We start from the raw sequence: 15,055 nt of genomic DNA, 5'->3' as shown, positions 1-15,055 counted from the left end.
TTAATTTTTTAAATAAAATATAGTTGAGACTAATGATTCATATTTTATAAAGTATGATTTTACCTGTACAGTTCAAAGTCAAAGTATTTTCAAATGCACTGAATAACACAGCGTCATTCTGATCAATGGCATTCTTGTGACATGGCACAGCATCTACGTTGTAAGAATTAAGAAATATATAAAGCAAAAATATAGCCAAAATATACATAATATATGTAAAATAGCAGCAAGTTTAAAGAGTGTAGAATGGGGAATATGAACAATATGGGTAGAACTATTGAATATTTTAAATATACGTAAAGTGTAATATGCCTATATATGGGTACTTAAAATATTCTAATTTACATAGAAAGACATCAGAGCATTTGGAATGTTCATATGTGATCAGTATGATCCTAGATCAGTGTTGGTGGTTGAGGAGCCTTATGGCCTGAGGGAAAAAACTGTGAGTCTAGAAGTGTGTGCCATCATGGCCATATTTGGCTGTCTAACATCACTGGAAATATCAGCCAAAGAGTTTCTCAAACATTCTGCCTGCCTTAACACAGCCATTAAGATTTGAGTATCTGAGCCTGGGAGGGAGGGTTTAGCTCTGTACACCTGAGCCTCACCTACTAAACAAAAACCTCACTGAAGCCCTGGGAAGCTGAGGTTTCAAATAGCAACAGGTTATTAACTACACACATATACACACGCTGACCCCCACACAAAAACACATACTGTACACGCATGCCCACACTTACGTCCCTATGAAAAGTGTAAATACACACCGACCACAGGAACATACATGCCTAAGTCGCTAACTGCCTGGAGGGTTAGTGGGCCATTCCTCACAAATAGTCCATACCAAACTTCTCTCCCACTCTCCCACTTTGAAGAGTTGACACACACCCAGAAGAGAATCAAGCAGAGCGGTCAGAATGGTGAAGACCTTTGTGTTAAAGCTCATGGTGAGTGTACAAGATAATCTTTTACAGATTACACTGTGGAAAAGTACATTTAACCCAATAGATACCTTTGCTTCATTGTTAACATAGCAGGAATACAAATGACAAAAGTGTTGTATGGTCTGTAGTGTAATAGCTGTAGTAGAACCCAGCAATGTTTTGGTGTCTACTTTTTGAATGTTGACAGCTTTCTTTTCAACCTCATTAATAATGTCACAAAATGTTCAATTCGGCTACATTTTAAGATTTTTTGTTATTTGAGTTTAAAATCACATTTTGGGGGAAATATTTGGTTTTGAATGTATGTATTTTAGAAATCTCTGTTATCTCTGTCTCTGGTCCTGGACTATTACTTTTACTATTATCTTCTGCAGAGCGTCTGCTGGTTCTGTGTCTACTCCACTGAGTTATTTGACCTTTAGGTTTTGATTTGTTTTCCCCACTGTCTCTTCACAGAATTGCCACAAAGATCCATTGTGGCTGAATAATTCTCTATTCCCTGATTTAATATGTTTACAGACATGAATAATAATATGGATTAATTTTTTTTTGTATTATCATTAATTTAGAACAATTTGTAGATATATCTTTTATTTTGACATTATGGACATTTTGTTCAGATCAGTGACAATGACTTCATTTTTATTAAATCCTTTTTGATTTTATGCTGTAGAACAATAAAAATTCCATGGGGTGAACACTTTTGAAAGCCACTGTATCTGCCATTAATCTCCTATGTAAAGCCCTAATTGCTAACATGATGTCAGATCCTGAACTCATAATGCATCTTTTTGGTGGAGATGGTTTATGATAAGCCTAGCTTAGTAGCAAACTAGAGGCAAACAATTCTCTAAAGAGGCCCATGTAATCCCAGAACATCCTACTCCTCTTACAGAATAGCCATGTGCTAAACCTATAACACTGGCTTTCTTATCTGGTGCCCTTGACAATCAGCTTCAACAATTTGCAGTGGAATGACTATTGACAGGCTGAGTGGCAAAATGTAGGCTTTCTCAAATACATTTGTATCACATGGTCACTAACTTGCCAACCTTTATATGACAATGGGATATGATTGAACACAAATCAAGTAGCTGCAAAAGAGATGCAGTGAGGAGGAGTGGAATAACCAGAGGCTAAACAACTTCCATGACTGTAAGCCTGGGGAAGGAATGTTAATTTGTAACCCGTCACAATTGGACTATGCACACATGATCCTTTCTGTTCACCTTTGGTAAAATCTCACAAAACCCCTGTCTTTTCTGTCATTCTTCCATAACTACCAAACAGAAATAACTGGTTCTGTGGACCACTCCCTGGAAAATGCCTCAAATAGTATCACCAAGTTCTATAAGTTAGGGCTGCGTCCAGCAATTCTCATACTTGCTCAGCTTCATGTGCTATCCAATGGCCAGTGGAATTTAAATCACCTGATTGTAGAAATATTCTTATAGTGGCATCTGAATGACAGACATGGATATTATGCTAAGCTATTCCTAACATACCAGCCACCATTGCTGTCCTGTTTGTTGCTCATCCCAGAGGATTCTTGACACATCCATCTCTCTCTGATGCATTCAGTTTGGGGTGGATACTGGAAATTGCATTGCTTTCTCTTGCCATGGAGCTTTATACTACATTAGGTGCAATCACACAGTTCTATTGAAACACACACTATGTAATATTCTTCAATAGCTAAAAACAAGAGGAGGGGCTTACTTTCTATTTTGGAAGACAAAAGGACTCCATCAGTCAACTAAAGATGCAGTCCATTACATTTTCTCACAATTCTCTTTAGTCAAAAGATTTTCTCTGCCAGAACAATAGGTTTTACAATTCTCATATGTAAACAAAATGCCTTATACCACAATACCACAGGATGTTCTTGGATACCTTGTTTTGTGAAAAGTGTCAAACTGCAGAAGGAATCGTTCCTTCCTGTGAACCTCTGTTCAGAAAGAACAACTTATTTAGCTTTATTTTTTAATAATGCATTATTTATGTGTTTTTTAGAAAAAGGTTTTCCCAATAATTTCAGTTTCACCTGCGATTCACCTGATTATAGTTTTACCCCAGGGTGGAAATCACACCTTCATCTAATTGTATTGTTTTTATCTGCGCAACTGCAAATATAATATCTATTCTGTCATCAGATCTTTGTGCTGATTTCATTAGCATTAGCACATGATACTGCCAACTATACACTGATCAAGCGAGGAAATAGGGTAAGTAAAATGCATTTTTGTTAAAATGATTTTACACAAAAATAGAAAATACAATTAAGCAAATTTGAGTTAATAGACAAAGAAACAGTGACAATCTTCCCCTCCCATTTCTTGAAGGAGCTGTTGGTGCGTTCCAAAAGAAGGTGGGTCCTGTCTACTTTTGAGATACAGGAGGAGGACCCTGGACCTTTCCCCAAATTAGTCACGCAGGTAAAGATATTTTAGAGCACCAAACAGGACAACACTGTCAAACGTGCTACATCAGTAAAAGTACAAACCGGTCAATTAAGAAATAAGTTATGAGGGTGATTGGTATATGACCAATATACAATACCTAGTGTCTGTTCTTAAGCAGCAATAAGAATATTCATTCTGCAATTAGCTGTGTTATATTGGGAAAATACACAAAAACTCAAATATAAACCATTCATCTACACAATAAAAAAGTAAAGGTAAATGGTTTGTCATCCTTGTTGTAATGGCCTCACACATAGTGTACACATATAGTTTTAATCATCCAGTTTTTAATTCATGATAATTCATCAAAAGAAAATTACTCCCAACATAACTCTGTAGTAAGTGATATTGGTATCACTACTACTCTGTAGTAAGTGATAACTTTTGACACCTCTTGTTTCCCAGAATTCCTAACCCTGCAATCTGCTCATAAACAAGGCTGTCTTTCCAGATGTTCAACGACAATATGGACATGTTGCAAAACAATCGGCAATTCCGTTTAACGGGAAATGGAGTGACAGAGGATCCGCTGGACGTGTTCTTCATTGACAACCACGATGGATCGGTATATGTGCGCAAGCCCATCGACAGGGAGAAATATCCATTATTTAACGTGAGTGAGTTAAACACACAAACACATGCCATGATAGAATATTTAAACATAAAGTGACAGCAATAACATTATTTCCCACAGATTAAGTTTGATATATTGGACAAGCAGACTGGTGAGCTTGTGGACAGGACTCTGGCATTCAACGTGGCGATCAAGGACATCAATGACAATCCACCAACCTTTGAGAAGTCTGTCATGACAGACAGTATTTCAGAGAACTCAGCAGAAGGTGAGGCTATACCAGACAACACAACTGTATGGGTAAAGGGTGTAGGCTTTAAACAAACTTGTCACACAAGAATGACCTAGTGTGAGAAATCAAGTGGCTTCTTTAATTGAGCAGGGAGAACATGTTAAGTTAAACTTATTTCCTGTGTCGTCTTCCTCCTGTCTTAATTCCTTCCTGTCACCTGTCCTTTTGTTTCTTCCTTACCATCCTGTCCTTTTCCTCTCCTTGTCTCAGGGTATCTTCCAGTGCAGCTTAAACCCACAGATATTGATGAGGAGAACACGGACAACTCGAAAATCAGTGTAAGGGTGTTGTCTCAGGAACCAGCAGAGCCCAAGATCAGCGTAAAGCAGGTAGAGGGTACCAAGATGAGCCAGCTCACCTTCACCGGCTGCTTCGACTACGACGTGAGACTGCATTGCAAAACACAAAAATGCGCCCCCCCAACAAACACATACACACGCACACAGTCTACATCTTCATGTTGGGATCTATATAATATTTATTTGATGTTCACATAGAAAGTAAAGAAGTACAAAGTGATTGTTGAAGCTAAGGATCATGGGATACCAGTACTGTCCTCAACTGCAACAGTCATCCTAAACATATTGGACTCCAATACCCACCCACCATTGTTCAAAGACAATACAGTAAGTTACTATTTGGTTGATTGGTTGGTTGTGTAATCAGTTGGGTGTGGGATAAATTGAATTAAAATGTATGTATTTGTATAAGTCACATGTTAACCATACCATCTTTCTGTGCAGTACATCGCTGAGATAAAAGAGATGGAATCAAATAAGGAAATTGTAAGAGTATCTGTGACTGATGCAGACACCCCTAACACCCCCGGATGGCGGGCCGTATATTCCATTGTAAAAGGGAATGAGGATGGGAACTATAAGATTGTGACTGACCCAAAGACCAATGAAGGTGTACTGAGTGTAATCAAGGTGAGTCCGTTTGAGCTGGCATGAGAAGGCCTGTAAGATTCTGCCTGAGTCAGACCTTCCAGGTCTCTCTCCAGGAACTGTTGGAGCATTTGGCATTGGCAGTAATGACGACGTTGATGTTGCAAGACAATTGGCCATGATTTTGTCCAACAAGGGAAAACGTTTGTTGACATGTTGCTTGATTAAAATGTTGCAATCTTCATGGGACAGTCTAGTGCAGAGTAGTATTTCTGCTGTTGTTTTAATGAGATAACTATGGTACTACATTACCCAGGGCAAGGATTTTGAGAAGACAACATTGACTAATGTGCTGATCGCCGTGGAGAATGAGCAGCCTCTGTTCGTGTGTAGTTCTGGACAGCGCGTGGCTCACTCCAAGATGCAGACAGTCCGGTCCCAGACCACAAACGTGACAGTCAAGGTGATAGATGTGAATGACCCACCAGTGTTTCAAAAGAATGTGACAGACGTCTATGTGAAGGAGGAGGACCAACCAGGGAAGATGCTCTACAAGCCTAAGGTCACTGACGTTGATTCAGATTTGGAAAAAATCAGGTGAGTGGGGACGGGTGATACCTTTTGAAACATCATGAATATTCTTCATTCACCTGGGCTATGATATTGTTTCCAGCAACTGATTTTGCAGGTATGTATGTATTGACACAGTATGCATTTGTCTATTTTTCCTGAACAGGTATGAGCTGGTTGACCCAGCAGGCTGGGTCACTATAGATCCCAAGACAGGGGCGGTGACTACAGTGAAGCCAATGGACCGGGAGTCAAGTTACGTCAACAAAGACAACATTTACTCTATCTTAGTGCGAGCCATAGACAATGGTAAGTCTGTGTATTTTTGTCCGTGTCTCTGTGTGAGCTTTTATGTCTATGGGCTCTTCATTCCAGTACAATGTATCTTAATTTATGTTTATTTTATGGGCTTTAAGAGCAGACTATCTTTAGCTATAATTTAAGTATATTTCCGTCCATTAATGATTCAGTCCCCCATTTTAGAGTACCATAAGTACTTGTACAGTGTAATTCTGAGCTGTACATAAACATCTTATCTGCTCAGATGCAATAATTAGTCTCAGTGGAAAGTGTTTCATCATGCAACAAGACAATGACACTAAACACACTGTCATAGCTACAATAGTGGGAAAAAGTGGAATTATTAATTCATTGGCCAATTCAATGACCAGGTCTGAATCAAATTGAGTAGGACTTTCATATTCCAAAGACAACACTAAAGGCAAAAAGAAACATAAACAAGCAAGAACTGAAAATGACTGCAGAGCATCACCAGGGAATATACCAAGCATCTCATGATGTTTATGGGACTTTTGACAATCAAAGCATGAAAAGGATATGCAACTACTACGTTATTGTACATAATGTTAATCAGTCCAAATACTTTTTAGTATTCCAAAATGGTAAAATTCTACTATGCACAAATCCAGCAATATGTACATTTAAGCTCACAGTCTGCACTGTAACCCCTACTGCCTCTGTGTATCATTTTAAATCCAAAGTTCTGGAATACTGAGCCCTCCCAAAAACAAAGTTCACTGCACGTATACATGTGCGTATGGTGTCAAGCATGATAAAGTCTGTCTTCGTCTCTCAGGTGAGCCCCCTGCCACGGCCACAGGAACTGTTTTGATCCACCTGGGAGATATCAATGATAACATTCCTCATGTGGTGAAGAAGGAGTTAGTCATGTGTGGTAACAAGGTGAATGTGACAGTTGAAGACAAGGACCAATCTCCCTTTTCATGTCCCTGCTCCTTCTCCCTTGGAGTGGACGATAAAGAGAAATCACTGAAGAGCCGTTGGAAACTGGATCCTGCCATTGGTCAGAAGAATTACAAACACACACACACAAAGTACTTCCTTTGTCTTAGTAATGATGCATGCAGAGCTGATGGGGTCATGTAGTAGTCCAAAACAAAGACAATGTGTTGAAATGTAGAATATAACTATGATATTGTTTAATCTGTTTTTACAGTATTTTATCCTGCTATTTAACAGCATCTATTTTAAGTACTATCTATCTTCTCAATTGCTTAGTTCACCTGTGCATGCTAACTTAGCATTACCTGCAGCTGGCTTAGTAGATAGATCAACCGAGGGTTGATAACAGGTTTAAGAGATACATTTTCATTGTTTTGGTAGCAGTACCAGAATTGTAGCGGAATGGCTTTGTCTATACAGACACCCATTAGTGTAGGTACTAAAGTTTCCTCAGTTATATCATATCTTTTGGCATCCACATCCTATGACCCTCATGTTCCCCTTACTTCCCGGCCGGCTCTGCCACCCTATCTCTGGGGTTAGGGTTAGGTTTAGGGTGTGGTAGAAGAAGCCTAACCCTAAATGTTTTGAAAGTTCTGCTTGGGTGTGGGCCCACCAACTCTTTGAAAAAACTCTCCACAACAGTTGACATTTCCCAGATGCCCCCCCCGCCCCCCCCCCCCACACACACACCCAGCGTACAAACAAACTTGCCGTGACCCTAGACAATATTGCAGTTCCCTGCATATATCAATTGAATTCATGCACTACAATGTTTGTAGAGTATGACATCACCCAGGATGCCGTGCCTGTACTAACTCTGCCCTCGTCACCTCACTTCCATACTATATCAACTCATTGTTGTTAGGGTACCTTGCTTGTGCTGTCTAACCCCTGCAACTTATCAGCCTGTCTGGTGTTCAGCCATCCCAACTTGCCCCATGACACCACATTCTACCTGCTTCAAGGTGAACCACACATCCATTACAAGACCATGCTGTTTGCCTTCTGGGCAGCAAGGGAATCTGCACCTCCCTGCCTTTAGATAATGATCAAACCCTACATCTCTCCCTGAGCTAATAGGCCATCCAGCCACCACAGATTCAAAATCTCAGAGGACAAAATAGCATAACAATCCAGACCTTGTATGTACTGAAAACCCCAACAGTTAACATGAAAAATAAAAATAGAAAATAACTGTCAGAATTTAATGTATTTAACCCCCCCCTCCCACATAATTTCCTCTACTTATCCCCCTCTTCTGTGAATCAGGGATGGAGGCGGGTCTTGTCAGCTTGAAGAGCTTGCCGTATGGTAACTACACGGTACCTCTTGTGATCCAGGACCAGCAGGGCCAGGGGGGAAATTCCACTGTCCATGTGCTGGTGTGTGACTGTGGGGAAGTGGATATTTGTAGGGCCCTTCTGCCAAGGACATCCACTCTGGGCTGGGCCGCTATTGGGCTACTGCTAGCTGGACTGCTGCTTCTCTTACGTGAGTAACAACAATATCATAATAATGGATTACATTTACATAGAGATAATGGAGAGTTTTATAGAAGATACCCATTTAGTCAGACACTTAGAGACACCCATAGTATAGTACATATGACATGAGATCTGGAGTGGGGAATATCAAGAGACACCAATTCCGTCTAAACAAAATCAAAGCTATCAAATTTAGATAAAACGTGTAAATATGAGTTGATAGCAGCAATACTGCAATGGCTTGCTATGATCAAAAATATGACTCCTAACAGTGATGTATGTTTGTATGGTAAAATGTCAGATAGCTGGTAATGACCTGTTTGTTTTCTCCTCCCCAGTGCTGCTTTTGGTCTTGTTTTTTGAGTGTGGCAGTAAGACACTTGCACACCTTCCCATAAACCTGCAAGACGAGGGGAACCAGACTCTCATCAAATACAATGAGGAGGGAGGGGGCTCCGCATGCAAGGTGTGTGTGCCTCCATTTCTGAGGCTGTGCACGTGGGTGTGCCTCCATGTGTGAGGCTGTATGACTGTGGGTGTGCCTCGGTGTGTGCACGTGTCTGTGTGTAGTAATAATATAGGTCTATTAGCACACAGTCACGAGTGTAAACAAAGTGAAGTTGCTCTTTCATATAAGACGCACAATCAGAACTCATACATCTATGCAACCCTCAGTGAAGCTTAAAAAACATTTGTGTTTAACCTTAACGACTATACGACACAACGGATGAACAGGAATAACATGTTGTCTAAACGTTGGCACAAGCAATATACACCTGAAAGTCACATAGAACTATTAAGAGGTTTCTCCAACAACCCCGTCCACTAACCGAAGTTGGTATATAAATCTTGATTTACTATGGCAATCACCAGAGTCCAGTTGTTCAGAAGTGACCTGAGCTGACTTCCGCATTCGGATTGGATCAAATCTTGAAAATGGGTTGTTCAAAAGAAAAAAAGGATTGTGACACTGGATTAGATCACGTAATCCAATCTTGGTTTTGATCTGGATACAACCTTCAGTATACGTTGTTCAAAACCTTTTTGTAGGATTGGGATACCTTTGATCCAAAGGATTATCCTGATCAGGATTATCCTGATCAGGACCTTGGTTAGCAAAACATGGGATTTCTAAATCCGTATAATTTTGATCCAGTTTAAACTCTTTGAACAACTGGGCCTTGAGGTTTTGTGTGACCAGTACTTCTAATAGTGTACCATACCAGTGAAATGTGCTTCCTTTATTGGCCTCATTAAATCTGAGTATGACAGTTATGTCCTGTTGGCAGCTTTTTCTCTGGTATTTGCTCTGACATGATCATTGTATTTACTTTTAATTGTTCTTGGATTTTTTTCCATTCATTTTCTCTCCACTCTTCCTGCTTCTCTCCTTGTCTGTGAGCTGACATAATTTTCTATTCTGTGTTTACCCCGCCTTTTCCTCTCTACACGGTTCCCACTATTTCCTTGATCTTTTCCTTCATTCTTCTCTTTCTCTTCTGCTCACCTGTCTTAGAGTGAGCCTGTAACCTTGGACAAAACAGACGGAATGAAGCAGACCACCCGAGTCATACCGGTAAACTATCCACACCTCCTCTCTTCCTTAATTTCTTTCTTTCTGTTTCAAAAAACACAGTTATGGCAACAAGAAGGTCTAAGGTTTTGAGCTGTGTGTGCAGCACATTATCACAAGAATTTATCAAGTGGACACAAGTTGCTTATTACAAATGTGTGACATGCACACGGAAAGGCCAATTGGGATTACTATATGGCTTAGGCATCTCGTGTTAGGTTTACGAGTTAGGACTAGGTTTAGGCATAAAGGTTAGGTTATTTAAGTTATAGTTAGGGCTAGCCTAGGGAACATGAATTTCAGGGTTTTAAGAGCTTTTAAGTTTGAATCAGTGACTGCCTAAAAATCCTTACGCACTGTGGCACTGACTATAACACTTATCTAGGAAAGGTGAATTACTTCCTGTTCCAGTTTGGCTCGTTTCTGTTGTGGACTTCCCAAAGTTATATCACTTTTAACGTCATCCCATCTCTTTTACTATTCTGTATTTGACCAATTAGAGTGATAAAAATAGCTTTCTGCAGAACTTGGCAATTACATCGCAAAATTGCCTTGTTACTACTTGTAGGCCTCGTTGACAGTTTAAGATTTACTACAGATACATGGTGTGCTAAGGATTGTGTAGAGTGAAGTAGAACAGGGCTTTTTCTGGGACACTTCATGGTACGCATTACGGCTTTGTAAATTAGGGTGGGTGGTGCACGTTTGTGAGTTTGTTCCATGATGGACGCGTTTGTTCGTATAAGCATACCATGCCCAAAGGAGAAGGTCCAGTGCTGTAGGACTGAATTACCTAGTATCAAAATGTCCTTACCAGTCCACCTGTTACTTAATTTTGCTTGTTTTAGATAGCTGTTACACTACATTTTGTTTATAATGTTATTATACTATAATATATAACTTTCACAGATCCAGATGTGTTACTATATTAGCATTACAACTCTATGATTACAGCCAATATCAATGATCTTTATGCTGTGCAATATCCACTGCTCTCTGCTTTTACAGGAGACCAGTGAGATGCATCAATACGCAGAAAAGGCCAATGTGAGTCACTGCCTTACTGAAAAACCGGATTTTGCAAGTGCTGCAGAAATCTGCCCACAGCAAAATAACTTGCAAATGCAAATTATTTGACAAGCTGAAACCTGACTATAACATAGCTCCGATTTGCATTGTCTTTGATCTGTGAGAGAGGTTAAGATCTTACATGTTCTTCCTAAATATCTCAGCAGAATTCTTTCCACAGTTTCCGTTTTGTGGTAATTTAACTCTTCATAGTCCTCCATTACAGCTTCAATTACAATTCCCAGATTTCACAATGTGTGCATTTCCATTACTACTCTTAATTACATTACATTATTACGTTACTTACAGTAACATGCTCATATAATAGTATTATTGTGTTGCACCATTCAGTAAGATATTAGTATACATTATCAGGAATAACGATAATAGTGCTCATGTTTTAGTGCCCATGTCTACACCTTCCATCTCCCCCCAGGTCACCACTATGTCTTCCATTGGTGTGGGAGGGTTCTCAAGAGGGGGAACACTACAGAGAGTGGGCGAGGCCAATGGAACTCTGGCAAGCCAAATTCGGCGAGGCAGAGTGAGTGACATCTGGCTTCCCACAAGGGGACATCATAGCCCAAATATTCCTTTTGCTGTATGATAAGACAATGGCACAGCTAACATTGTACTGTTGATGTAATATATGACAGGTTACTACAGATAAACCCCAGATAATCAAGGTTTATTCCAGTAAAGTTGATAATCTTTCGGAAATCAACAATATGAGTGTTTATTCTAATTGTAGTACCAGACGTGGAATTCAAGCAGGAGAAGTACCGTGAGGGTAAGTGTTGATGTGAGGTCAGTGTCAGAACCTGGTCCACTTGAAACCTCTGATACATAACGTAGACACTAGAAAACACTGTGGTTCCTCTTTCCACCCTCCGTGTTTGTTTCTCATGATTTTCACTTATTTCTTGGTTCTCTCCTCAGGCCAATTCTTCCATGTACACTCGCTCCTTCAGCCTGTTGTCAGACCAGAGCATCTCAGAGCGAATAGAGCGGGTAAGATATCTTTCACTCAGCAGCACAGACTGTACAGCAGTTTTGTGTACACTGGCCCTGAAAGGCCCCATGGAAGGAACAGTGTGTCCCTGAGGGGTAAATCCCCTCTGGCCAGCCCCAATGAGACAACATAATCCTCTGTAAGAGGCATCTTAGCAGAAATTGTTGGGTAACATTCAGGTGTTGTTGCAATATGAGGGCGTAGCACATCATGGGACTGACACACAAGTGACATGTAGATCAGTGGTTGTGATCTCTACTCCAAGAATAGCACCAACAGCCCACATTTTCATTGTAGCCCTAGACAAACATGCCCAGTTCAAATCATTGAGGGCCTGATAGTTGATTGATAACTTTATCAACTTGTCTGGGGATACTATTGAAATGTGTACAGTTGGGACTACTGGAGAGACAGAGCTGAGAACCTAGCATGTAGATACAGACATGGATCTGTAGAAATAGGTTACATAGTCAGGGACCTGAGAATCTGTTAAGCTGTGGAAAGTGCAATGTGTGGGTGGGATATTTTAGTTTCCGTTAGTACATTTTGTTTTAGTAAAACATATCGCACCATCTCTCCTATCACATTTAATTACAAATATTATGTACATTAGCTCTTTTAAAATGTAATTATTGTCAAATGTAAATGGTATTATTAAGAAAACAAAAATGTATAATGTCCTCTAACATTTATTCAACGTTCAGAGGCTGTGTATGATTGGAGACGAGGTTGACTACCAACCCTACATGTACACCTACGAAGGAACAGGAAGCAAAAGCCAGTCGCTGGACCAGCTGTCACTAAGCAACCCTGGGGATGACCTGGAGTTCCTGGGGGACCTGGGGCCAAAGTTCAAAACCCTTGGTGGCATCTGTCGTCAGGACATGCAGGAGAAGAACATAATGCTGTAGACGGGAGCTTTTCAATGTCAGCATTAGAAGGCAAGAACACATCTCTTTTTCGTCCTGTAATCAGTGTGTCATTCAGACCTGGGAAAGCAGTTGACTGGAATCAACTAACTGGTAGTAACTGAAACCTGTAGGGACCAGGACAGGAGTTACCTGCCTTGCTGTTAAGACCCACATACACACAAATCAACGTTATTGCACGCACGCGCACGCACGCTGGACTGGGAGTTGGATTGGAGAAGAATGCTTATTGCTCATGTTTGTTATTGTCAACTGTTTGTGGTGAATGGGTTTAGGCCTGTCCTTTAGAGAAGAGGACACAGTTACTCTTAAAATTCTCTGTTGATATTTTTGATGAAGCATTTCATTGTCGACGGCACTGGGATATTCTTACTGACTGAAACCGTAGTCTTGTCAGTGTTCTGAGGATGGTAAAGAGGGTCAAAAGGATGACAGACAACCTCTAGAATTTGTTGTCAGGTCATTGTACTGAATGGGTCGCTGGAGCTCAAACAGCAGTCTGTTGGACCAGAACCACAGTATCATCCAGATGTTCCACATTGTGTGAGAACGTTCAAAGTGGAAGTCAGTGGGGGAACAAGGGCTTTTGGGGTGGAGGGGCATGTCCCCTTGTTTTATTTTTCTACTGTTCAAATGCCTCCTATATTTGTGTTTTTTTATGAAAAAAATAAGCATTAAACAAATGAAACTAGAAATCTGAAGCATCCGGTAGTTCTTTATATTCCTCCCAAAGTTATGAAACATCAATGAAATATCTGCCATAATGTCATTGTTGAAAAGGAGTTCAGATCTAATTGAGAAACTGCACTCAAGTGTTTCACGTAGTACACAATCCCTACTGGAAAACATTTCCTATATGCTCGAACAAACCAATCCTATTTTCCTAGCTCTAGGTTGTGCTAATCTCCCCCTTCCTTTTTGCTAGGTTCTGCCCACTAGGACATTCCCAAAAAGTACATTTTCAAATAATATTTTTCTAAGCAGATAGATCAAACCACATTCTTCATTCCTTTTCAGCAGCAGTTTGTATTGTTGCATTGGCATACCCAGACACGGGTTGTATCCAGAATCTCACATGTAGTTCGTAAGAAAAACTGGCCAAGCGACATATGTACATTCATCAATCAACCAAGGTGTAAAGAAGATAGGTAGGTCCTATGTCAGGTTATTTGCCACACCCAAAATATGTCCTGAAACTGTCCTGAATGCACTTGAATGGCTCATCATACAAATTCATAAAAAACCTTTAACCCATACAAGGAGGGACTATTAATGAATATTTTCTATCTCAGCCCTACCTTTTATGGTGAATAAACAAGATCATGCTCAGATGACCTTGTGGATATTTCTTTTGACAGGTGCCGGTGCCTCTTGTGTTTGTTTGGACAGTGCTTTGTTATCTGTGTTTTCATTTTACAATCATCACACTTCTTGGTTGAATTCCAAGCTGCTCATTCGGTTTGTCACTCGTAACAATAATGGGTTTTACCTAAACACCTTAATTAGTCTTACACCAAAAAAAATGAAATTTTATCTTCCTTTGAGGATTTTTTCTTGAACATCTTAAATGTAATGAACATGTTTTTACTTGTGTACAAAGTATTACTATGGCTAAGTTTCCATCAAATAATAGCTGAGTTATTGTAGATAAAAAGCAGCTGTCTTTAAACATACAGCAATTAAAACTGACACAATAGCATGTATTAATGCTGGTCACCCCTCTGAGCCTGGGTCCTCTCTAGGTTTCTTCCTAAAATTCGACCTTCTTAGGGAGTTTTTCCTAGCCACTGAAATTCAACACTACTGTTGTTTGCTCCTTGGGGTTTAAGGCCGGGTGTCTCTGTAAAGCACTTTGTGACAGCTGCTGTTGTAAAAAGGGCTTTATAAATAAATTTGATTGATTGATTGATTAATTTAGCCAATTCATTTTAATTGCATTTTTTACTTTACCTATAGTTTTGTCTTGAACACAACCTGTTTCCATCATTCGG

The 15,055-nt window shown here is 40.0% G+C and overlaps 1 protein-coding gene across 2 annotated transcripts; it reads left to right on the top strand.

Annotated features, from left to right (window-relative positions):
• The first annotated feature begins 513 nt into the window (after window positions 1-513).
• On the top strand, window positions 514-13,753 carry LOC106024589 (cadherin-like protein 26). Of its 2 annotated transcripts, XM_013136553.4 has the most exons (19): window positions 514-950; window positions 3,101-3,172; window positions 3,290-3,382; window positions 3,861-4,022; window positions 4,104-4,251; window positions 4,486-4,658; window positions 4,773-4,901; window positions 5,019-5,204; window positions 5,479-5,759; window positions 5,899-6,041; window positions 6,829-7,056; window positions 8,268-8,489; window positions 8,821-8,948; window positions 9,999-10,058; window positions 11,064-11,102; window positions 11,560-11,667; window positions 11,875-11,913; window positions 12,063-12,134; window positions 12,840-13,753. In XM_013136553.4, the coding sequence occupies exons 1-19, from the start codon at window positions 921-923 to the stop codon at window positions 13,044-13,046; spliced, it is 2,520 nt and encodes an 839-aa protein (XP_012992007.3). In that variant the 5' UTR covers window positions 514-920; the 3' UTR covers window positions 13,047-13,753. The 2 variants fall into 2 exon arrangements, with proteins under 2 accessions (XP_012992007.3, XP_012992008.3); XM_013136554.4 differs by lacking the exons at window positions 514-950; window positions 3,101-3,172 and having other exon boundaries at window positions 3,305-3,382; window positions 3,815-4,022.
• The last annotated feature ends 1,302 nt before the right edge of the window (window positions 13,754-15,055 follow it).

Source organism: Esox lucius, chromosome 12, assembly GCF_011004845.1.
Source record: "Esox lucius isolate fEsoLuc1 chromosome 12, fEsoLuc1.pri, whole genome shotgun sequence".
NCBI classification, from domain to species: Eukaryota; Metazoa; Chordata; class Actinopteri; order Esociformes; family Esocidae; genus Esox; species Esox lucius.
This window is presented reverse-complemented; position numbering and strand designations above follow the sequence as displayed.

Excerpts from the sequence above, each read along its gene's own strand:
- LOC106024589 (XM_013136553.4), top strand. The coding sequence starts at position 921 with ATGGTGAAGACCTTTGTGTTAAAGCTCATG. Across the intron at positions 3,383-3,860 it reads TCCCCAAATTAGTCACGCAG|ATGTTCAACGACAATATGGA; the intron begins GTAAAGATATTT and ends CTGTCTTTCCAG. Across the intron at positions 6,042-6,828 it reads AGTGCGAGCCATAGACAATG|GTGAGCCCCCTGCCACGGCC; the intron begins GTAAGTCTGTGT and ends TTCGTCTCTCAG.